This window comes from Mangifera indica, chromosome 9 (assembly GCF_011075055.1).
Source record: "Mangifera indica cultivar Alphonso chromosome 9, CATAS_Mindica_2.1, whole genome shotgun sequence".
NCBI lineage: Eukaryota > Viridiplantae > Streptophyta > Magnoliopsida > Sapindales > Anacardiaceae > Mangifera > Mangifera indica.
This window is the reverse complement of record NC_058145.1, coordinates 10,663,638-10,689,462: the sequence shown is the minus strand read 5'-3', so window position 1 is coordinate 10,689,462 and position 25,825 is coordinate 10,663,638. Positions and strand designations below refer to the sequence as shown.

The following is a 25,825-nucleotide window of genomic DNA, read 5'->3' as shown; positions in this document are numbered from 1 at the left end:
TTTATCTTAAATTATCTTTAACCCCCCATACTTGTCAAATATTACATTTAACCCCTTTGCAACGACATAAAAACTTTACTTAACAAATAAAATGAAGTTTTAGGGTAAAATTGACATAAATACCTTTTTTTGATAAATAGTATTTTTCAAATCAAATTCAGAAATACGAACTTCCTTCGTCCGAACGAATCCCTACTAATTGATGTTGAAAAAAAATGAAAATGAGAGTGAGTGTTTGAGTGATATGAGAAGTGTGTGGAAATAAAATGAGTGAGGAGGGTTTATATAGATGAGGGGAAGGGTATTTTTGACATTTTAGAAAAAGTAATAAAATATATAAATAAATATGAAAATGTCTTTACAATGTAAAATATCTAAAAACCCCCCATATTTATCTTAAATTACATTTAACCCCCAATACTTGTCACATATTGCATTTAACCCTCATATTACGACATAAAAACTATACTTAACAAATAAAATGAAGTTTTAGGATAAGATTGACATAAATATCTTTTTTTGATGAATAGTATTTTTTCGAGTCGAATTTAGAAATACGAACTTCCTTCATCCGAACGAATCCCTACTAATTGATGTTGAAAAAAAATGAAAATGAGAGTGAATGTTTGAATGATATGAGAAGTGTGTGGAAATAAAATGAGTGAAGAGGGTTTATATAGATGAGGGAAATGGTATTTTTGACATTTTAGAAAAAGTAATAAAATATATAAATAAATATGAAAATGTCTTTACAATGTAAAATATCTAAAAACCCCCATATTTATCCTAAATTACATTTAACCCTATAATGAGTGAGGAGAGTTATATAAATGAAGGAAGGGGTAATTTTATCATTTTAGAAAAAGTTTTAAATAAATAAATAAATATCAAAATCTTTTATAGTGTAAAATATCTAAAAACCCTTCATATTTATCTAAAATTCCCTTAAAACCCTTATAGTGAGTGGGAGAGTTATATAAATATGAGGAAAAGGGTAATTTCGGTATTTAAAAAAAGTCATAGGCTTTTTTTGTTTAGAACAGTGATTTTGGGCATTTTGGCTTGGAAATAGTGATTTTGGGCATTTTGGCTTAATGGGAGGGCATTTTGGCTATTTTTTAAAATTTCCCTTTTATTCATTTCATCTCCCAACAGTTCATATTTCCTCTGTTTAGTATAAAAACCCAACAAGCATCTCCCAACAGTTCATATTTCCTCTGTTTAGTATAAAAACCCAACAAACATCTTGCCAGTTTGGTATTTGAGAGAGAAAGAGAGCACCCCACCTCTTTTGCAAGATTGAAAATGGACTCTCAGGTCGTGGCTGCGCTTGGCTTGTCTCTTGTGGGTGGATTGAGTACTTCAATAGGTCAGTTCTTTATATTTTACTGAACTTAAAGCTTAATTGTTATTGTGTTTTTGCTTACGGGTATGTTTTAAGTTTGTGTTTTTGTGAAGCTCGATTGTTTCAGTTAGTTGTCATTTTGATCTACTAACGTATATCTGAAACGCTAGATTTTAGCTGTTTATTAGGAACATGGTAAGGTTCAAAAATATAAAATGTATGTGTTTTGCAACAGTTTTAAAAGTTTATATTTTTGTTATTTGGTTGTGAAGCTTTCTTTTTCAGTTGAGCTGAAATGGTAATAATGTGATAAATGAATGATGTGTTTAAATGGAAATTGCCAAGGTTTAGTCCAATAAGAGCGGAAAGTTACCCTACAGTGTAATATGGTGGTGAGTCTACATTATAGTAGCATGGCAATCTCCACTTGGCCTTAAGTTTTATCTGTGGTCTGTTTCATTTGATATCAATTGAGGAAGAGAAAAATGATAAGGGTTGGATGAGTATGAAGTCAAACTGATAATAGAACTTAAAAGTTTACTAATTATAATAATTTAGGGGTGGTTTTTTGAATTACAAGATAACTGACAGCTGTTTGAGTAGTGAACAAAGTTTCTGTTCGTTTGCCTTCTTTGTGATGGTGATTAATGAGTCAATGATCTATGATATGATATTGTTGTATCCAGATTCATACAATTTAGATATGGCATAAATGAGTCCGGAATAATAAAAAGCTCTACCTGTCATTTCATGATATTTTAAATTTTCAAAGTCATGTTATTGGTATGACATTTCACTTAGATATCTTAAGGGACATGCACATTGAAGTTTAAAATTTGGGAATTATTCTCTTTCAAGATAGAAGTTTGAAATCTAAGAATTATTCTCTTACAATATATGATTAAACATCACTTGAATATTTTGTTCACATGATTAAATTACCTATTTAGTCATTGATGAAGGGTATACTAGTGACATGGTTTGAAATATCTACAAATAAAACTTGTTAATGAATTCTATCTGCACACTATTTTTGCTTCCTTTTTTTGTATCTATAATATATACTTCTTTGAATTTAGATTTTATGATGAGAAAAGTATTAACTATGTATGCAATGTTTAAACAACTTTCCAAGAGTGAAGTGCATAAGGTATTGTCACTAATCTGATTATAATTTGTAATTCTTAATCAAGCTCCCAATTTGAAGATGCTTGGACTTTTACAGGTGATGTACAGAAGTTACACACTCCATTGCTGCTGTACATTGCTGGGAATTTCGTTTTTCTACCATAATAGTTACTTGTGTATTGGGTAGTACCAATCTATTTAATAAATTGATTCTTAATGGGACATGTGATCGAGCTCTTCTTATTTGAACATAAATCTGTCCTATTGTTATATCTTATCTTAATATTACACTAATTTAAATAATTTTTACCTTCATATTTAACTCATAAAGAAAGTTGGGTCATTGATCAAAGATCATTTTGCATTGATTAAAATATTTCCTTGAGCATAAATTGGTTTTTTACTATTGGCTTCTTTTTCTCTTATTTTTTTTAAGCTCTGGTAACCTTCCCTAAATCTCTAGATGTCTCACATGCAGGGTTTTGCTGCAGGTCTTATGCTGAGCATATCATTTCTAGATTTAGCTCATAATGCCATAAACTCAATTGGCTTTTTAAAAGGCAACCTTTGGGTTAGTTTGACCTTCTATATTCATCAATTTGAATGTGTTTACTCTCATGCATTTGCTTATTCATATTTCTCTAATAATTCAATTATGGTTTCTTGGCAATGCAGTTTTTTGCCGGTGTTATATTCTTTGCTGTTCTTGCCAATTTCATCCCAGAACCATCACTTGCTTCAGCTTCTGATCTGAAAAGTAACAAGGCTATGAAATTTTATTCTCCCAATAAGTATGATTAATTGTGACTTGCTTGCTTTTACAATTGACAGTGGATGCTTCTATGTTCTGCTGATATATTTACTGGTATATTGACAGTTTGACATTGTGCTTGATAACAGAAAAATGGGGATGTCGGGGGCAAGGATATTATGAAAAAGCACCGCCGCCAAGTTCTATTTAGTGGAATCATTACTGCTATTGGTATGACTATATTGATAATATATTTGATTTCTTCTAGGCTGGGATTTTTATTAGACCAAATTGTTTTTGCTCATTCCATTGAATTGGAAATTATTGTTTGGTAATTGACTGCATATTTGATTTATTTAGCTTCAAATATAAGGGCATACTCTTCTTTATCAAATTTAGTATATAGGCTTTATGATGTAATTGGTTGATACTTGGTGTCTTATCCCAGACAAAACATGAAAAGAATAGTCAAACAATTAGCCTCACTCATGGTTGTCCATACTTTTTAAAGCATACAAATCAGCTTTCTAAGGAAGCTATTTGCTCAAAGACAAGAATTTGTAAACTCCTATCATTTCTTCTCTCCAAAAGAGATTTAAAGTGTGGATTTTAAAAAGGGTCAGACGCCCACATTGAAGAATTTATATATACATATGTAAAGCATAAGAATTCTTTTCAATTAGTGTTGTACCTATTGGTTTAATTGATGAATATTTCTTTATGATTTTTAGGCATAAGCTTGCACAATTTTCCAGAGGGAATGGCTGTGTTTCTTGGATCAATAAAGGTACTTTCTTATTTTTTATATGTTTTTATGGAAAATTTGAGTTGATTTTGTGGACAATATATCCAATCTACAATCACATTATTGGATGGATCATCATTATTGTGGTGTTTAAGATAGTTTGTTGCTTATTATATTTTGTAGATAACAAAAAAAGAGTATGCTTTTGAATAAATGAACTTGTTTTGGTAGGACCAACTCTAAGAACATAGTTGTCAAAGGCGCACCTCAAGCATGCTTGGGCGACGCTTTACTCAAGGCCATGGCCATGTTGCCTTGAGTATGATCAAGGCGACTAGTAGTTCAAAGGCGATCGCCTTTGATACTTTTTCGGTGCCTTGGCAGAAGTTTTAGGCACCGAAAAAGCACACTTCATTATCAGCTAGGATATCTGCGACTAGATCTAAGAATTACTAGCAAATCCTAAACAATTTTCAGCACAATTTTCAGCTTTTTGGCAAGTTTTAGGAAATTTTCAGTTAGATATAGGGGTTACTGACAATTTTTGAGGTTTACAGTAAGATTTAAGGTTGTTGAGGAGATCACTAACAAGTTCTAAGGTCATCAAGAGGTTAATAGTAAGTTTTAAAGTTGACAAGAGGTTATCGATAAGTTCTAAGGCTGCCAAAAAAATTGTTGAAAAAATTTAAGGTCATCATGTAGGTTCACTGATTCCTCATAGACGGTTTTCAAATAGGTTTAGTCTTGATCACCAATTATTTGTTTGATCTGAGATAGTCAATGAAGTTGTCAGTCAATATTTTTATTGTCGATGTAGTTACATATTATTTTAAATTTAATGGAAATATAAAAATTTTAATAGGATTTTTTAATTGTCTTGGGTAAAAAAACGACGCTTTTGCCTTGCCTTTTTCGCCTAGGCACTAAAACCCCACATCACTTTTTGGCGCTTTTAGCCTTTAACAACTATGTCTAAGACTCAATGGACTAGTAGTCCACTTTTCACAGGATGATTTTTTCATCTAGATTTAGTTTTAATAAAATAATGAAAACTATAGCAAGAAAAAAAACATATTATTAATATGAAAAATTCCAAAATCACATAAGAAAATTTGCAACTAATGATTGATGTTAGTGGCCAAGCCATTAGCATCTCATCAATGAGAACCACATCATGCCATGGTTTGTTGGCAACTTTCAGAGCCGAATTGGTGGCACCAAACTTAGGGGTGAGCAGTTTCAGATACTCTATTAAGAAAAAAGAATCGGAACCGGCCTACTCCTAAAAATAGGAACCAAACCCTCATATAATAGGTTCCAACTTGGAACCGAGATGGTCGGTTCCGGGTAGGGTTTGGTTCCTACCTAGAACCAATAGTTAAAATTTCTTATAAGGCCATTTTCCTTTTTCACCATCTGAAGGCTTAAAAATTTTAAGCAAATTCATCTTCTAAAGGAGATATTAAATCATCCTTTTGATAACAAAAATGAATTTGCCCACCAAGAAAATATCAATATGAAAAGAAGCGAAAGTGTTGTTCTCTCTGTAATTGAAAGTGGAAGTAGAAGAAGCTTTTCAGTTGGGCAGAAAGTAACAAATTTGAGTAATAAGGGGATTTGTGACAACAGCTATTATTGGCAGTTAATGCAAAGCAAAGCGAATCAAAGGCCATTTAATGTTATTTTTCTCCCAACAAGATGTTGCTTCTTGTAGTCTTTACCTGCTTCTTCTAATTTTTTGAATTTATGATTTTGGACAAAGAAGGGAGGCTTGTTGTGGTTTAATGAGTTAGATAAGTACAAGTCAAGATTGATGATGACGGGAGATCTGTTGTGCACTAGATTCGGTTTCTGCCTCCAGTTCCGGTTCTTAAGTGTTTGAAACCGGAACCAGAACTTGCTGGTTCCAAAAAAGTGGAATCGAAATCTACCCAAGGTATGCAAGTTCCAGTTCTTATCCGAAACCGAAATCTAGGTATCCTATGATTCCTGTTCTTGTTCCAGTTCGGGTATTTTGCTCACCCCTTACCAAACCAGTATGGCTTCCACAATTCCTTGACTAGAATCATACATCTGGTTCACCTAATGTAGTCTTGGTTTCTTGTAGTTGGTAGAATACTTATTGCTTCCTCCATTGTTGCTTTGTTGTTGAGATGTTAATAATTTGTTTAAAAATGCTCGATTTGGATTCTCAAATGAATTATATTTGATTAATGTGTGTTGAGCTACTAATCTGTTTTAGGAATTGAATGAATTTATGACAAATTCCAATTTGAACCTTCATTTAATGATGTGGGATTGGTGATGCATGTCTAAATTTCTATGTAAGTTAATCTGCTCATTTTTAAATTTCTTCATGTTTCTGTTGTAGGGTCTTCATGTTGGTCTTAATTTGGCATTGGCCATTGCTCTGCACAATATCCCTGAGGTATATATTCTCAGATCTTGTGATACAACTACTTTATCACATTGGCCAGGAATTTCTTTTATGTTTACTGCTTTCAAAATATCCCAGAGGTATATGTCCTCAGTTCATGTTATACAGCTATTTAGCAAACTATTGCATGGAAAACAATGCCATTGAGAAGAAGAGTGCACCACCATGTTAGCTATATGATAGCCTTGGCTTGAAGCAACCTGTGACTCTTTGGAAAGAGTTTGCAAAAAAAAAAAAAAAAAAGCTATCCCCCCATTTGATTTTGTTTTCTCTCCCCACAGGTAATTTTGTATGCGACAAAAACAAGCCTAACCCTTAAGAAACGAAACTCCAAAAGCACCTACCTGGCATCTCTAAATTAAAATTGGATTGCCATCAATTATCATGAAACCATACTTACTTTTAATGACAGCATGTCCAAGGGAATTATTTTCCATATGCATCTCCATAACTGCTTTCAAAGAAGTGCCTAGTTCTTCTTAACTGAGTTGACGATCCCCATGCAATTTTTTAAGAAAGTTATTGCCCATGGAACTTCTATGAAGTTATGAAAATTACAGATTATATATGTGGATGAGAAAACAGAGCCATTGCACATGAAATTGGCCCTTGTCTTTGTTAGCTATGATATTCTGTTCTTGAAAAGTAGTAAAAAGAAAAATTCTCTCTTTTGCTGAGAAATTGTATTAACCAATACTCTTTTATTGGGACTTTTTGCATGTTTTCTTTTACAGGGTGTTGCTGTTGCTCTTCCTGTTTACTTTGCAACACAAGGTGAGAATGTCTTGGGGCATCATTTGAATGAATCATTTTTGTAGAGTGGGGTTTTTGCAATGCAGATGCGATCTTAGTATACAAAGGTCTTCTGAAGTTAAAAAAGAAACTTGATTTTGGCCCTTGCTGAATCACTTTGCTGGTTCTGACATATTCAGCATCCATGAATTGGATGCTATATTGTAATACAGTCACAGTTGGTTTTTTCTATTGCTGTGTGTCTCAACTTCTTACTAAGTTCATTTTGTTCATTGTCGCAGATACTATGACAGAATATTTGTGTATAGACAAAAGTGAGGTTATTTCCAAGATTGTTCATTAACCTGTTGAATTCATTTCCATGTCTCAGCAAGTGGCAGGCATTCAAATTGGCAACACTTTCAGGTTTTGCTGAGCCTCTTGGGGTTGTAATTGTAGGTATGTTAACTATCTTTTTCTTCACTGCACACACACATACACACATGCCAGATACAATTCCACTGGGGAATTGAAACACGACGTTATTGATTGTGTTATATTTCTTAAGCCTTTAAAAAACATCTTCTGTATCTATGTTGTGTTGAAATGTAATGCCTTTTTGCTAAAATTAATTTATTGTTAAGAATGCTTTTTAAAATTATTTGGGCTACTTGTAATGAATGCTGTTTTCCTTTGTACTGCAGCCTACCTATTCCCAAGCAGCTTGAGTCCTGAAATTCTTGAGGGCTTGCTAGGATCAGGTTTACTTTACTATCAATTTTGTGGCATTTCCAGTGAATAGAGAATTATAGTGTTATATTACGATGGCCCTTCACTTTTTTATATATGTTCACAGTTGGTGGAGTAATGGCTTTTCTAACCTTGCATGAAATGCTGCCATTGGCGTTTGATAATGCTGGCCAGAAGCAAGCTGTCAAAGCTGTGTTCTTTGGGATGGCATTCATGTCTGCAAGGTAAGTGATTCCATGGAAACTCTGAGTTTGCCAGGTTTAAGTAATATATTTTTCATCAATATCTTGATGCTTTTTCAAATGCAAATCGAAAAGTTTTTTTTTCCTTAAAAAAAGTATTTTTGAAATATGGTCAATTTGCTTATTTTAGTGCAGTTACATTCTTCTTGTGTGACTCCTTTATGCTTTTGCAGCTTATATTTTCTTGAAATCAGCCTACCGAAAGATACGAGCTTGTAGTTGTTGCATATGATGTTGTACATTCCAGAGCCTCCATGGTGAGTCCTCAGAAATTTCAGCGTTACTTGCTAGTATCAAGGTCCTGTATTAATGTTCAGCTTTATTAGATTGATACATCAAACTTAGCTGAAAGGCAGAGGTATAGCTTTCTTAGAAGGATGTTGGTTCTTATCCATGAATGTGCTTTTTTGAAATGTAACTTAGTAGGAAAGAACAACACAAAAACTGAGAAATTACATATTCCAATAAACTTCTTGTCAATTTGGTCAAGCATTCTCAGTTGAACTTCTTGTCATCGATCTTTCTGTGCTTTGTCAAATTTACACCAATTACACAACTTGTTCAACATACAGAAATATATCCAATAGGAAGTGTGAGAGTTCATTTTGCTGAAAACCCCGACAATCCATTTGATGAAAGCAGAGGAAGTTTTGCAACTGCAAATTTTATACAGGTATTTGGTTTGCCCAAAACTTCGTTTCTCAGAAATAAATCTGGTTGTGCAGCATATTGTTTTGGACGGATTGAACTTTATATCTAAATGTACACATTTCACATGTTCAACATGGCATTCTTTAAGAGCCCCTTTTTTTCTTTTGCTCAGGACATCTTTTTAACTTTGTTCTTTTGATCTTTTTGAGAAAGATCCTACTACATAATCCTCTTAATGTGTTTCGATCAAGAAATTAACTTTAGCCACATTTATTCATGTACATGTATTAAGTAAGGTACTATGTTTATACATCAATTTGTGGCAAGGACATGGGGAGGTAAAATAGTGAATGAAAAAGACATTAGAAAGAGGTAAACTGATCAGGAAGAAAACGGAAACCCTAGAGAGAAACTATAAAGTGAGGTCATGATCTTATAGACAATAAACAATGACCACTTGCTTTCAGCATACAATGCAACAGTGATGAAAATTTCAACTTGTACTTTTGAAATTTCAAATTCTATACGATTACCATATATTTCATTAAAAAATCTAATTTTCAAAATGGGTATATATATACAATAATATTATGTATGTACATTTTTTATACATAAATATGTATGCACATAGATGTATTATTATGTGATTGAATGATTTTAAATTAATAATAAAATAATACTCAATCATATGAGGACACTTTCACATGTGTATATATTTATGTACTAAAAGCAGGTACACATAGCATTACTCTCTATATATATACACACACATAAACACTATGCGCAAGCAAGCACACACAGGCAAACACACATACACAGATACATATACACACATATATACACTATGCCTTAGTAAGAATACCTTAATATTATTTCTATAGCAATTATGAGTGAATAATCTATGGACAAATCTTTTATATCAAAATGTAGTAAGATGTATGTATATTGCATATGAATAGATCACCTCTTTATCTAGGAAAGATGGAAATGAGGATTTATATTATTGATGAGTCTGTGGCTTTTGCCAACATATCATTGCAAGGACTAAGCTTTAGTCAATTTTCGTTCGTGGGGGTCCATTCCTTTTTATCACAACAATTAAAAAAAACAAAAGGTTCAATCTTACAGATTTTTTCTTTTGATTTTGTTTTACCTTCCCTTCTGAATTGAATTGAGAACATCATGATTATAATTTTATGGGAAATATTGCAAATCTTTGACAACTCATAGGAAGCAGAAAATCTGATGAAGTGATTCATGGGATCAAAGATGTCTAGGCCTATCTTTCTCTGTTAACAGAAAAAAGTGAGCTTTTTATTGAAGTTGTCAAAGTTGAATGGAGAGAAGGGGGAAGCATTTAGGAGATGAGGAGAACAACTATACTTAAAGCAAAGGCGAGGAAAAGTGTTTCATCAATTAAAAAATGAAAAAAAAAACTAGTGTTTTTCAAATTAATGTTTTATTGGAAAGAGCAAACGACAAGGTCACGAAAACCAATAACATATGTCAATTTGTTTATGAGAGATAATTTAAGTGATAATGAAAGAGGTTCTATATATAAAAGGTCACGAGTTCAATTTCCTTTCGGTAACATTTTAAAATTAAATTATTGACTTTTTAAGTATAATGATTGTAGAGGCTAATAATTGGATTCAGAGTTTTACCTGTTCAATGTGATTAGTTTGATTCTGAAAAGACAATTAGACTCAGTTTGGATGACCCCCACTCCGAGCACGTATATAATGCATCCTCTACAAGGAGCTACTAAGACATCTCGATGCCAAGCGTATAATGCATCTTATGGGTATCTATCTTTTTTTTAGTCTTATTGCTTTCACATATATTACACCACATTACATACAACTAGTGGCTAACTCAATGTACATCATTTTGTCAACTTTCTTGAATTTGATTCGAACCTATTTCAATTAGGGTCTGTGCATCTTCCATATAATCAGATAGTTTTTGTTAGGTAGTCATCTCAATTTGCCTTTGAAAAGACCTCTTTACCATTAACCTCGTTCCAACACACAACATTGGTGTAAAATTTTCTTTTTGCTAAACCTTGTATAGGTGTGACTAGAACTATATACACCCGTAACTCTATTGGGTGATGTATGAGCATACACGCTTTGGTGTCACAATCGTACATCCAAAACTTTGACTAACATACACCTAATATTTGACTAACGTTTGTTATCTCACTTTTGCTTTGTTACGGGTGTGCATTCCTTCACCTCACTCTTGCTTTGTTACGGGTGTGCATTCCTTCACCTCACTCTTATGAATTCATCTAAGTTATGTATGGGTGTACACTCCATAATATATGACTGCATGTGCCACAAATTCTAAATACTCTTGGGAATACATCAACTTATAGGCAACTCAACTTTTACCTAAAAGATGTACAAGTGTACATCTCTGGATGTATGACCATACATCTCATCTAGAATTACTGTTCTATCAATTTTAAGGCCAATCAACTTAGATGTTCTATTGTAAATAATGCAAATCCAATCTCTATTCATCCTAAACATATTTTTTATTTTCAAATTAGCAAAATAATACAAGAATAGCAAAATTAGTCTTAAATTTCTTCATAACATACTAACATGCATTTCACCACACAATATTACAAAACATATTCTTATCCTTAGACCTCTTAATCAATGTAGTATGTTGTATGTTGTATGTGTTTTACAATTCTATTAAAATCATACACGTAACCTTCATAACCATTACATATCACAAAATCAAAACATGGTAAGAGAAAGCCAATTACTTACCTCACTTTCGGTGAATGTTATTCTTCATGTGGCTTATCTAAATTCTGTCAACCAAAAGACTACTTCCAACACTCCTAAACTTTCCAAAGGCTCACAAACTCTCTAATCTCTTTTTTTTTGCTTTGGAATATAGAATGCGTAAAATGAATAATTTTAGCCTTCATTATCATTTTTTTATTTTGGTGAAATAACACAATGTACAGCTATACAATCCTCATGCACAGGTAAACGTACAGTTTTATGACAAAAACCATGATCTGTGATCATAAAAAATGTTCTTATCTAAAATTCAAAATTTACAAACGATCGTATGTTGCTAGACATATGGACATACATTGCTTAACATAGGTGTATAAGTGTGCATCCATTACATGCATGGTCATACCTTGTCCAACCAACATTTAACCAATTCATGTGTTAAGCATAAAAGACTATTATGCCTTTAACTATGCATGTAAGGGCATACAATCTTGAGGTGTATGATTATACATATTCTTAAAAAATAATATATTTTATTCATAAATGAGTAAAAAGACAAAATTACCCTTAAACGTATTTATGGACGCTACAGTTTCTCGATGAAAATCATGTCCCATGATCTTCGAAAACGTTTTATCTAAAATTTAAATACCATGTATGACTAGATATATCCTTATGCACAAGCGTTTATGGTGATTAGTTGACATTATTCATCCTTATTAGATGTATGGGCATGCACCACTTCTATGCACTATTGTATTATAACACCTTTTTTCTAGGTATATACCCCTATCCAGAATATATACTCAAAGAGACGTGTTGGCTGAAAATATCTCTCAAACATTTGCATTAATAAAATAAATGTGTGGTATTTAATTAACATTCTATAATCCCAAAAAGTATATATTATTATTATTTCATAAAACAAAGTACATAAGTTGAAAAATCAAATCATAGAAATCAATGTGTGAAGAAAATATAAATAACCTCAGACATACATAAACATTGACTAATATTAAAAATGACAAAAATGTCCCTGCCCTCATTTGTTGCCTCAAGTTGACCCATTGGCTCCCTTGTCACCACCCCACTGCTCTATAATCTTACTTGCAAACTACAAAAAGAATATGTGAGTAAAATACACTCAGTAAGTAGGTGACCTCACAACACTATATATATATATATATATATATATATATATATATAAGAATTAATCACTACAACATATGTGTCATTTACTTAATCTCTTTGTGATATCACGAAATGCTTTTCTAATATCTCAAATTCTCATCTGAATTGTCTTAGTGCCCAATGTCTAATCCTTAATGATAGTGTCATATGAATGACTAGTGTCAAACAATATATGTTGACCTCCCGAAAGTCTAGTGAAAGCATGAGACATCTCAAATGTCAATCATAAGGTGTACATAATGTATATATAGACCAAAATTTGAGCTATGGATACCATATCACAAGGAAATAAGACCTTGGGTGTTTCCCAAAATTGCACAAGCATCCTAAATGCTAAAACTCCCAATGTCAGTGTGTGCATGAGCATCCCAAATACTAAGGCACTTTGCGTCAGTGCATAATCGTACACAGTCAGACACACTCAAATTATCCTTCATGTCATCTTCCATATAGTCTGATACATTTATCTAATACTTATCTCATATTGCCTTCATTAGGATCTTATCATTCATATTCCTTATACTCATCCCCTATAAGGATAAAATAGTCATTTTTAAACTCATATATGAACTTAAGAATCTCATATTAGCACGACTACTTTTTACATCTTTGCTTCCAGATTTCTCCAATTATGTATGAGGTGTATCCTTTATACACAAGGTTGTATGTGCATTTCCAAATACATATACACGGGTATGCATCCACTAAACACAGGTGTGTAATCGAGGATGGCTTACACGACTATGTGCCCCATGCCACATAGACGTGTATCCATTTCTAAATTAACACTTTCATGGCTTAAACCTAACACTGGGGAATTACCCCTAAATATACACGATCGTGTATACAGACATACATAGGCGTGTAATGTGAATTTTTCATATTTTGAGAACAAACTATTTTATACTTTACAATTGACTTAACAACATTTACAACACTCGAAACACTCACATATTATCACTAATCTCATACCAATCAATCCTACCACCAATTACTAAAGCAACAATCTCAAAACATATCAAAATTGCATGGTAAACATGTTTAATCACCTCATTGATAACCCTATCACAATAGCTTTAGTTACAGTCTATTTCTTTCTCTAAAATGTATCAAATATCAACCATATATACTTAATTTATCACATACCATTGCTAATGCATTGTACAAAGTTTATTGATCAAGATGACAACCATAATTATTCCATCCACACCTGAATACATGAGCATAATTCACAAAAGTAAGACATGCTCCCTAATCAAATAATCATGTTACATCACCAAATTATCAACATGATACATATAACATCACGTATATAATCATTAATACATGTAACAAATCAATTTCATGTCATGACAGTAAAAGTATAGGCCATTAAAGAGAAACCTGCCTACTTACCTCTCTTCTAACGTCCAAAAGCTTTTCACGTGGTTTTGATGGCTTCCCTTGACAATCTTTCATGCTTCTAGGCTTTAAGGGTACTTAAACTATATCTATCTCTATAGATTTGCTAGAAAATATGACTGAAGAACTCAGCCAAATGCATTTGCAATTCTTTTTGTTTTACTTGTAATGCGTGATACATAGGCATGTATGTCATTACTCATTAATGACAATTTTTAAAATCATTGTGAAATATATCCTTATCCAATATTCAAACTTGTTGACCATACACAAATGTGCAAACCGATACACCTAGGTGTGTATGTCATCTATACGTAACCAATTTATACGTATCACATGGGAAAAGACTATCTTGCCCTTATCAACACATACACGGGATTGCGGCCTTCCCACATGATCGTGCAACACCAATTTCATAAATACTATATTAATTAAGCACAATTAATCACAAGTGAATCCAAAAGACAAAAATGACCTAGGATGGACCTATGGGTATTGCATGAATGCCCTTCCATACTTAAACAATTTTAATTGTGCTGTAAGGAATGACTATTCTGCCTTTCATGGCATATTCACAGATGTGCACTCCAGGTATATATGTAAGGTCATACAGTGCACTCAACATATAACACTTATGCATAATTTAACTCAAATTTGAAAATGACTAAAGTACCCTTATGAAGTGCATGTGACGTGTGATAGTCATCTTTCAAAATTGAAGACAAAGGCCATAGTTCTTTATTGGAATAAAAACCTACACCTTAATAGGGTTTAGCTTGAAACTTAGTGTTATAAGTATCTCTTTAGTCTTTAATTTTGTTTTTTCATGAGAGCTACCTTGATATCTTCCAACACACAATGATGGCTCTCCTCTACAGCTTTCTTTGCATAACTCTTTCCCATTAAAGCAAATTTGTAAGGTAAAAAGAAATTTAGAATCAGAGCTTTGTTCATCTCTTTGATCTTTTTGGTTGCCTCGACCATAACCAATCTATCCTTAGGCTCCCTACCTTTTTTAAAGACTTCTCTAAAGTGTGATTCCTATATTATTTGTACATTTCATTGAAACTTAGGGTACCCTTTCTCTAACTTCAAGTGCTCACCCAACTTCATCAATCTAGGCTCCCAATTCCCCTTTTATGAGCTCTTATCCATAGTAATATTTCTAACCACAAAGTTATGACCCTAGTCTTACGGTTCTACTCCATAAAAAGCCAACTTCTTCTCTACAATCAACATCATCTCTTTAGTTGGCTTAATACTCAGTTGCATTCCTTTTATAAAGAAAAGACATGTCTTTTAGAAGTTGCAAATACAAAGAAATAGTCAATTAGGATGTCCAAAACATAATTGATTAAACAATCATATATATGTAACCATTTACCTCAATATAATGGTCAGGAAAGCTCTCAAACTTAGTTAATACGAAAAAACCTCACAAACTTACCCAATTCTTTTTCCATTCTACCATTGGAACAAGATTGTGATCAATACTGACAAACAGTTCTTTAGTACAAGCTTGAGATAGGAAATGAAGAAGAAAAAAAGTATGTAACCTCCCTACAATTGGGTAAGTTCGCATCAGGTTACTTACCATATCCATATTACCAAATTTGTTGCATTATAAGATGTTCTTATGTGCTCTTGTAGAACACGTACTCTTATCCATTACAACGATAAAGGGATGTCCACAAAGTCATTTTTTTTTCAAAGAGAAATAAAACTTTGAACTTCCTTCTTTTGCCATGGAAAGATAGACGCAGTGTAATGTTAACTTTTGCCTGAACATAAACAGACAAAGTAAGCTTGAAAGCATCATCAACAATCCCAATTAATAAATAGTGAAAAAATCTCAAAGTTCAATAACTAGCCATTTCATGAACCAATGTAAACAATTCTCTAATTGACTGATAGAATTAGACTTTCAAGAATCTCTTATTGACAAAGACTCATGAACATTCTGAATGTGATTAGAACGAATCATTTTCTTTTTATAGTCAAATCAAGAAATAACAAAAATTGATTATAATTGCCTGAGTCTAACATAAGAAATGTGTCCAAAACACTGTGATGCAAACATAACATGTCCAATCAGAGTTCATGGAGAAGTGAAACAACATGACTAATATGTGAGGTGAAGCTTGTGGGATATTAGTTATATTAACCAAAGAATCCTTATCATAAGATATCAAAAGTATCCTGAATTTCCATGTGGCACCTATCCGAATAAAAGTCAAAGAGTTTTTGAAATCTCACTTACACTTCGTAAATCAAAAGGCAATTATTATGTTGTAAACTCTAAGTCATTAAGTGACTTCTAGAGAAGCAACTAGCTATACAAGTTAAAACTTGCATCTCAACTTGTGGATAAACATCATCACTTAGAGAATATGATCTACTAGTTAGTTGCAAGCCTATAATGGAAAGTAATAACTTCTTTCCTTATTAGGACATAACTGTTACCTTATCTCTTATATATAACAAATTATGAAATTTTGAATTTAAATTTGAAATGTAACCAATAAGATCTTATCCCTAAATGATCATTTAAGGAAAAGGAGAAATAAAAAAAAAATGATAAATGAATAGTGAATCGAATATACAACTCCATATAGCTAACATTTTAACACTTAAGATCATATTAACAATCCTAATGTATGCAAGGAAACTCTTATAGTTTTCTAGCTACTCTCTTTAGAATTCTTGTCAAAAATCAAGTCATTCCCAAGACATTTTATTTGTAATCTTTACTTGAAACTCTATTAAAACACTTTTTTAGAGTTATCAATAACATAACTGTGAATGTAACACTTGAACAATGGGTTGAATCACATTAAAAACTTTTATGTATTCAATCCTCTCTATATTTTATTTGTTTTTCACCGTAGTAAATAATATGATTGACTAACCGATCCTCCTTATTGTTGTTGTACCCTATTAAATTATATGTATAAACTTGTGATATAATATATATATATATATATATATATATATATATATATATATATATATATATATATATATATATATATATATATATATATGTATATATATATATAAAACAATCATTGTTTCACTGAAATCTTAAAGCTTTGAACTATCTCAATCAAATAACTAAGACATATATATAATATCTATTGGTTAATCCAGCACAATTGCAGGTTCAAACTAGTTTATCAATAATAGGGGTGTGCACAGTTGGTTTAATGCAGTTTGGGAGATTTTTTAAACGAAATTGAAAAAATGATTTAAAATTTTTTTAAACCAAATCAAACCAAACTGAAAAAATATAATTTGGTTCGATTTGAACTATATTATTAGTATCTTCTGATATAAAATACGTATCATATCATGCGGTATGATGCAATATAAATGAAAAATGATATGTATAATAAAGTATATCGAATTAATAGGATACAGTAAATATATCATAGATACAATATGTATCCTACGATGTAATACATATTACCTATACGAATTGTACACTTTTTTAGAGAAAATTAATGCATTAAGAGTGTATATAAAAATTTTAAAATGTTAAAGGTATTTGTGATATTTTTTAAAATAATAAAATCTCAATTATAATATTTTATTAGTAATTTATTATTTTATTTGTTAAAAGGTGTATCATACAATATGATACACAATATGGTAAATTGAGGTTTTTGATATATGATACGATACACGAGTTGACTATCATAGTTCGAATATTTTAAAATCATTTATATATATATATATATCATTTAATAAAATTAACTAAATTATAATTTTTCAAAATATAATATATACGTATAAAATATATATATACAATATACATGTACATAAAATAATAAAATAAATATGAAAAAACAAGTCATACATTTACTTATTTATTAAAAAATTTTATCATACATAGTTTATATATATATATATAAAATTTGTTTATTTATTTATTATTATTTTTTTAAATATGATGTATAACTTGGCTTGGTTTAAAAATCATTGAAACTATAATTTAAATTAAGAAAATGATTTAAAAAATTTCAATTTAAACTAAATTATTTTATAAATTAAATTAGATTAAATTATAATTTTTAAATAATTTAATTAGATTTTATAATTTAAACTTAATTATGCATTCTCCAAATCTATAAGATCACCACCCATTACCGCGCAGAAGAAAGAAAAAGGGGGAAGTATACAAGGATCCATCTCGTTGGGTACTACTAGTAATAACTTTGATAGCTGAAATGTCAGAAGAATCAAAGTATGATGATACTGTAGTGACACTTCACTGTAAAAAGTTAAACAAGAAAAAGAATAATATTTATGAATACCACTTCACCCCTGCGTTCTACTGTTATGTTTAATCTTAACGTACATAGGGAAACACCAATGGCCATCTAAGACTCTGAAGAGAGAGAGAGAGAGAGAGAGTCACCCCAATTAATTGTTCATAATCTTGGTGTAATAAACGTAGCTTGAAGTGACATTTCATTAGCCCTTTTAACTCTTTTTCTTTCTTTCTATCTCGCTCTCGAGGTATATAAAGCTGCCGCCAAGATCCACTCCTTTCTAAACATACTTTTTTATGTGTAACTTTATTATACAAAAAATATATTATTATTATTATTATTGCCCTGGTGAGTTGCTTGAGTGTTAAATGGTTATGACTTTAAGACTAAAAATTTAGATTCAAGCCTTGCCATCATATATTAAAATTATATTTTTGATTAATTTATTCTAATAATTATAAGATTAATCATTAAACTCAAAATTTTATTAGTTTAGTGTTATTAGTTTAGCTTTGATAAAATAATTTGACTTAAATAAGATTTCTTATATTTAAAAATATATTATTATTGCCTTTAAGGGGTGAATTAGATGATGAAAGAGTGTGATTTTGAAGTGAAGAGATTGAGTTTAAGTCTCTTTGATAACATACTAAAATTATACTATTGACTATTCTGATATAATAATTATGAGATTAGTTATTTGATTTGAAATTTTACTTGTTTAATATAGTTAATTTGATTCTAATAAATCGATCTAATTCGAATGAGATTCCTCATATCTCTCTCTCTCTCCATATATATATATATATCTTGACTCACCTATTATCTCTTTCCCTTTCTCTCATGCTAATCATTTGGTTTCCCATTTAACTTAATTTATTTTAGTTTATAAACATGGTATATGTTCTGTCAATCAGTGAAAACTCTTTCTTGAGTGAAAGAGGAATGGCATCTAATGCACACAAACAAAAAGCTGATGCATTAATTTAAGCTTTCTCACAAAATCATTCATTGCATATGCTCATCTTTCCTTCTTCTATTACTATCTATCAGCTTGACACTTCTAGTGTCTATTCGTTATAACTGGTTTAGACCTTACAAAAGTGTGGCATTTTATGACAAGATTTTGACAACACTCACATGGATCCATCATAACATGCATATGTATTTATTTATATGCCCATGCATTTATTAATTCATTTATACATGCAACTCCCTGCACTTTCTCTCCTTTATCGTTAGAAGAACAAAACTCTTAAAGAATATTTACCTCTTTCATGCTACGTTTCTTCAGTTAAAAGTATAGTATATCATCTGTCAACCCATAAATCTTTCGCATCGATAATTTATCCAAAGGACAAAATCAGTTAATATTCCTCTAGCTAATTTAATCATTAATAACATCTAATATTTACATACATAAACAAAATAAATTCAACCCAATTCATAATTTTATCTCATAAATTATAAAATATTAAATTAAAAATAAAGTTAATAGAAATACATTATTGAGTTATATCTTTAGGTATTTAGATTTCATGAAATTCACCAGAATGCAGTGACCAATCTATCTCTCATAATAATTTTTAAATGATAAAATTATCATATTTTTCAATATTGTGTTAGCTTTTGAGAAAGAAATTAACCGGTATATATTCCTCTCATGAAGGGTTCAATAAACGCTAAAATTCAAATTGATATTGTCAAGTTATATTATATTATTTATCATTTGTATTAGACAATTCTTGTATAATCACATTAAGTCCATCAGAATATCTCATTCAACAATACATTAATATAAAAAATTATTAAATTAAATCTTAATTAATGTTTGCACATGTCAATAAATTTTCTAACACGACATGCACAATCTTAGCTTTTTAATACGAATATGAAATCTGTAACTCTCTTCTCTTGGAATGCAAACTTTAATTTACATGTTAGTTTTTAAGTATATAGTTAGCCATTTTCTCATGTCCACACATCGATGTTAAAGCATAAAACAAAGAGAGGGAGACATTAAATGAACATAACAATTACAAGATTCTAAAAGTTAGTAAAACTAATAAAATATTAAAACTTTTAAAAAAAAGATTTGGATTTGAGTCTCTGTTATACTTTTGAAACTCTAATTTTATTGGTATAGTAATTATGAGTTTGATTATTATATCCTGAGGTTTACTTATCCAACTGATCTAAATGATGGGGTTGTAAAAAAAATATAGCAACTACAAGAAATTGTGTTTAACATTGATAAGTCAATAATAGTCCACAATACTAAGAAACTTCTAATGAACAAAAGGAAGAAATTTACAAAATGACCATGGCTCTCAAAGTATTAATTAATTTCTTATGCTGATAAACTTTGAAGCCATGATAAAATAAACAAAGTGTCAGCTGAAAATGATGTTGAGACAGTTCATTCAAGAAAGGCGCCCTGTAAAAGGTCCCATTTAATCGATGTCTCGGGAGGATTCATTATCTTGCTCAATTTCAGAGGCAACTTCATCTTCTTCAAAACAATCAGTCCCACAAGACGCATGGCCATTTCCAAAAGACTTAATATGATCTTTCAAAGACCTCTTGTGCTTAAAATCAGACCCACAACTACAATACCAAAGCTTGCCACAATTCTTCTCATGGGTTCTCCAGTCACCCCTCACTGCAAACGCCTTGCCGCATTTTCTACACATAAATGGCTTGATTCCATGTTTTCTCTTGTAATGCGTTTGAAGGGTTCGAAAATCCTTTAATGGCTTTGACCTTGGATGATCGATGTTGTTCCTGCAACCCGGAGCACAACAATAACAAGGAAGCCTCAGCATGGCGGTTGGTTGTGTTCCTCTTAGAGACTCCGGCCCTTTTCTGTATTGAGATCCGTGCCCCCACATATGCATCTACACATTGGTATAGTTTCTTTAGCAATTAATATTAGCAGCCATTAATAAAGGAGAGAAATAAGAAAAAAAAATGTATCAAGTACTAATCTTCAGGATAAATAAATAAAAAGGAAGCAAATATATTAATGGCAGAGTTGTGCTGCGTGTTGTTAACATCTTGAAACTGTAATAAAAACAGTTGTTGAGACATAGCAAAAAAGAATAAATTCAATTCATGGAGTATAATGGATATGTCAAGTGACAGGAACAAACAGTATGTACTTCTTTTTAGAAGGTAATTAGTGGGATTTTGAGGGCATGAATTTATTGCATAGCATGAGTAAAATCTCAATTTTCCTCCTCTAAACAACTTGTAATATTGTACTTGCCCTATGAAACAAAACAAATACAAAAGGATTTGTTTTATTAGAATTAAAATAAGGGTTTTGTTCTTGTTGCGTCGCAATAAATGTCTTGCGAAGCCATTATTATGATATTTTTTCAGTGCATTTCTGTGTCGCAATAGGCCGTTTATCCTGTGTTGTGTGCTGTTGAGAGTTGAAATTAGGGCTTTGGTGGCTGAAGACGATCGGAGATGAGATTTTTCAGGTTTTACACGGCTACCAATACACTGAACACAAACTTCAAGGAATGCAAAAACATGATGGCTGTATGTGTAGTTCAATCGCATAAAGAGAGGCACTGATCCATCTTTGTTCACAGATGGACCAGGTAAGAATTTTCTTTTGTTTCATTTTTCAAATCCCAAGACCCCAAATCAAGCAAAAGAAAAGTGGTAGCTCGTTCGAATATGAAATTGTAAGAATTTTAAAGTGAAAAAAAGAGAAAGATATGACATTAAAGTCCAATAAAGAAAAAGAGAAAACCCTAATAAGGAGAGGATAAGGACCCATCACCCATCCCATTTGTGATTTGTTTCTCCTCTCATATCATCATCATCATCAGTTGAATAAAAGGTGAAAGCTTGAAATGAAGCTAGAAATAAAGTGTACATGTAAAGGATACAAGGGAATGAGATTTCTCTTTTTTTCTGCAAAATAAAAAAAATTAAAAAAGGGAAGCTTTTCAGATGAATATTATGTTTCAAATCATATTCATACCTGCATGTTGTTGTATCGGTTGAAGGTTTTGAAGCAAAGAGGACATGAGAATTGAGTTGGACCAATCAGAATCTGAGCCGGTGTAGGGATCCAATATTGGCCTTTGTTGAGTACTCCCGTTGTTGTTGTTGTTGTCGTTGTTGCAATAGTGACATCTTCTTCTTTATCTGATGAGATTCCTGAGATTAAATCAGCAGAAGTAGTACTTGGGAGGCCTAAATGGAGAGCAACGGTGTCAGTTTCATCATCATCGTTGGAAATGGAAAAGAAGCTTTTCTGATCAACTTCCATGGCAGTGCATGTGGAATGTTGTTGTTCATCTTCATTGTGATGATGCCTTGTAGGGCTCAATTTGAGGAGAGGAAGGGCTTCTTTGAGAGGAGGAGAAGGAGGGGAGGATGAAGAAGAAGAAGATTGATGATAGTTGATGGTATTTGAGTAGAAATTATTATGATAGCCAAAAGGATTTGAAATGAAATTATTAAAAGAAGGATTGGAAGAAGAAGTGGACGAAGAGAAATGGTGAAGAGGAGGATAATTAAACCATGATTCATTGAAATAATTGAAGTACGGATCAGCCATGACTGAATCAACAAGAGGAAGAAGAAGAAGAAGAGAAAGATTGGTAGATAGAGGGTCAAATGAAAGGAAGAGTAAGAGAGACGAGGGGTTAAAGGAGAAAATAATGAAGGAGAATTGAAGAAAGGTTTGATAGAGAAAAAGCAAACCCCAATTGAGTAAAAAAGGAGAGACAAGTTGTCACTTGTGAGGTGTGACTAAACAAAAGGGAAAATATGCTAAAGCAAAGAAAGAGAAAACAAGAAAAAATGGGAGAGAAAGAAGAAGATAATCTTGGGACTTGAAAGAACAAGTTACTTATTGAAGAGTGTGAAAAGGACTAACACAACACAAAATTAATCATAAAACCCAAAAAATAAAAAAATAAAATAATTATATATATATATATATAAATGCATGGCCTACCAAAGTATCCAAACCAAGAAGACAGTTTGAACAAGGCCAAAGAGAAAGTCAGTAATTAGGGTTAGAAATTTGTCTTCTTCAATAATATACCTCTACAGAGAGAGATTGATTGTTCTTTGTACATATATTTTCAACAACATAAACTACGTGCAAGAACAAAACAAAAATACATGTAACAAGGACTTTTATGTTGGATTTATCAATAAATAAATAAATATTTATTCTTTTCTTGTTCTTGATCACTAATTGTTTCTCTTCATTGGGAAACAGATACAGAGTTTCAATCAAACCCAGCAGTTACTTTGGTGGGGGCGCCATGGTCGGCTAGGCTCAGTACATTTGAGACTTATATCCCAGTTACACCTAAGTCACTGTTCAAACTTACGTAGACAGAAGCCATTACATCTGTCTTTCTCTTTCTCGATGTATATATATTTTGTTTCTTAGCTATTTGGCTATTTGGTTCCACTGTTCAAACTGCTGAGTTTCACATGGCTTCCATTAATTTCTTCTGCAAATGTTGTAAGGTGTTACAATGAAGAGATCTTATGTATGACCAATAAGAAATAAAAAGGAAAAAAAATTGCATGGGAAAATGGATAAAGAAGTCGATTAATAGGATTAAGATCCTCTCCTGTTTGAACTCATACTCAGATTTGGAAGATTTTTTCTTATGAGAAAATGACATTTTTCTACCCAAGGTTTGACCTAAAAACACTTTCCCACTTTTAGTTTGCATAAATAACATTTTTTTATCCAAACTCAAACTCTATTAAAGAAAACTAACAATGCAAGAGTAAAATAGTAATTTTACTATTTATTAATTTTGAAAATAAAAAAAAGCTTTCTATCATATTCAAACATTATAAACATGACAATTTAATCTTTAAAAAATTTCATGCCATTTTATTCAATTCTTTTGTGGTGTAATATCATTTTTTAAACTAACATTGGCAAATTGATATTTTAAAATTTTTCAAAAGTCCCCAATTTTTTAAATTTCCAATATCCCCTAAAAATTTTCATACAAACCCCTAATATTTTAAAAAATTATAGTTTATTCTTTGATATATTGTTATACAATAAAAATACTCTTATTTATAAGAAGAGAGAAAGAATGGGTAAAGGTGAAAGGAAAATATAATTTATATACTTAAAATGTTATTTTTAATTTTCGTTAATTTATGGTTATATGATAATTTTAAAAAATAAAACAATAGGGATAAAATGATAATTTTACTCATTAATATTATTATTTTATAGACAGAGTTTAATTTTAAATGGTAAAGTATTATTTATGTTAGATTTTGGGTGAAAAATTGTCATTTAAGTCAATTAGGGATGAAAAAGTGTTCTAAAGCTAAATCTTGGGTGGGAAAATGTAATTCACTCATTTTTTTTTTTTCTGATAGTTACATAATAGAAACATACTATACATATAAATTTGAATCATAAATAAATATGTCTTATGGTATTTTTATAGGCTCAAATAAACTAAAATTAAGAGAGGTTATAGTAACTATATATTATTTGCAATCATATTTAAATCAGATTTGTTTTTGTAGTAGTTCAGAGATTCCATGCTTTTAGTTTGATGATGGGTCTTTTTGACAAACAATGTTTATCATTATAACTATGTGTACCAATTTTGGGTACACAAATACATATACATTTATATGTGTCATTATGTGATTGAGTGATTTTAAATTAAAGATAAAATAATATTTAATCATGTGATAACGCTGTAAGTATGTACATATTTATATACCCAAAACAAGTATGCATAGTATTGCTCCAATGTTTATTTAGGGGTATTAATATGAAAATTCATAAAGATAATTTGATGTGGGTCGATATTGCAACAATTTTTTATTTTCTTTGTTAATTATTATCATGCATTAATTCTCACTTTTTGTTTACATAGTTGGAACTTTAAAGGTCTATTAATTAAAACTAATTTAGTATTAGTGATGACAAATACTATATTTTCATAAAAAAGAAAAAAATAAATTTAAAAAAGGAATTATTGGAGTGTAAGGTTCTAATTAACCTCCCATTTTGAACATAAATATATTATTCCGAGATGTTTAATTGAATATAATAAATATAAACTTTAGCATAAAATTATATTTTTAGATTAAAAAATTATGTGTATCTATTTTTTATACACAATTTACGTATACAAGTGATGTATTATCATGTAATTGGATGATTTTGAATTAAAGATAAAATAACTTTCAATCATATAATGACACAACATCTGTATACATAAATTATATACTAAAAGTAGGTACACAGTATTACTCTAGATGTCTATAACTATCCATCTTTTACTCTCTTTTATTGATTGTAATGGGATTACTTTTTTTCCTTGTATAGGTTTGTTATAATTATTTTTTATATAATTGTTAGTAATATATATAATATTT

The 25,825-nt window shown here is 30.9% G+C and overlaps 2 protein-coding genes across 2 annotated transcripts; one reads left to right on the top strand and one right to left on the bottom strand.

Annotated features, from left to right (window-relative positions):
- Window positions 1–2,936: 2,936 nt before the first annotated feature.
- LOC123226244 (zinc transporter ZTP29-like) lies at window positions 2,937–8,634 on the top strand. The gene is made up of 10 exons (XM_044650774.1): window positions 2,937–3,044; window positions 3,149–3,264; window positions 3,370–3,455; window positions 3,956–4,011; window positions 6,341–6,397; window positions 7,141–7,188; window positions 7,534–7,597; window positions 7,843–7,899; window positions 7,995–8,112; window positions 8,304–8,634. Exons 1-10 carry the CDS (start codon window positions 2,937–2,939, stop codon window positions 8,347–8,349), a joined length of 756 nt encoding a protein of 251 aa, XP_044506709.1. The 3' UTR covers window positions 8,350–8,634.
- A 12,007-nt stretch (window positions 8,635–20,641) lies between these two features.
- LOC123226211 (zinc finger protein WIP2-like) lies at window positions 20,642–23,149 on the bottom strand. The gene is made up of 2 exons (XM_044650746.1): window positions 22,413–23,149; window positions 20,642–21,309 (listed from the first exon to the last, which is right to left on the bottom strand). Exons 1-2 carry the CDS (start codon window positions 22,992–22,994, stop codon window positions 20,866–20,868), a joined length of 1,026 nt encoding a protein of 341 aa, XP_044506681.1. The 5' UTR covers window positions 22,995–23,149; the 3' UTR covers window positions 20,642–20,865.
- Window positions 23,150–25,825: the final 2,676 nt, after the last annotated feature.

Coding starts and splice junctions, on each gene's coding strand:
- LOC123226244 (XM_044650774.1), top strand. CDS start 2,937: ATGTCTCACATGCAGGGTTTTGCTGCAGGTCTTATGCTGAGCATATCA. Junction 3,456..3,955: donor TGGAATCATTACTGCTATTG/GTATGACTATAT, acceptor TATGATTTTTAG/GCATAAGCTTGCACAATTTT. Junction 8,113..8,303: donor ATGGCATTCATGTCTGCAAG/GTAAGTGATTCC, acceptor ATGCTTTTGCAG/CTTATATTTTCTTGAAATCA.
- LOC123226211 (XM_044650746.1), bottom strand. CDS start 22,994: ATGGCTGATCCGTACTTCAATTATTTCAATGAATCATGGTTTAATTAT. Junction 21,310..22,412: donor ACCGATACAACAACATGCAG/GTATGAATATGA, acceptor ACCAATGTGTAG/ATGCATATGTGGGGGCACGG.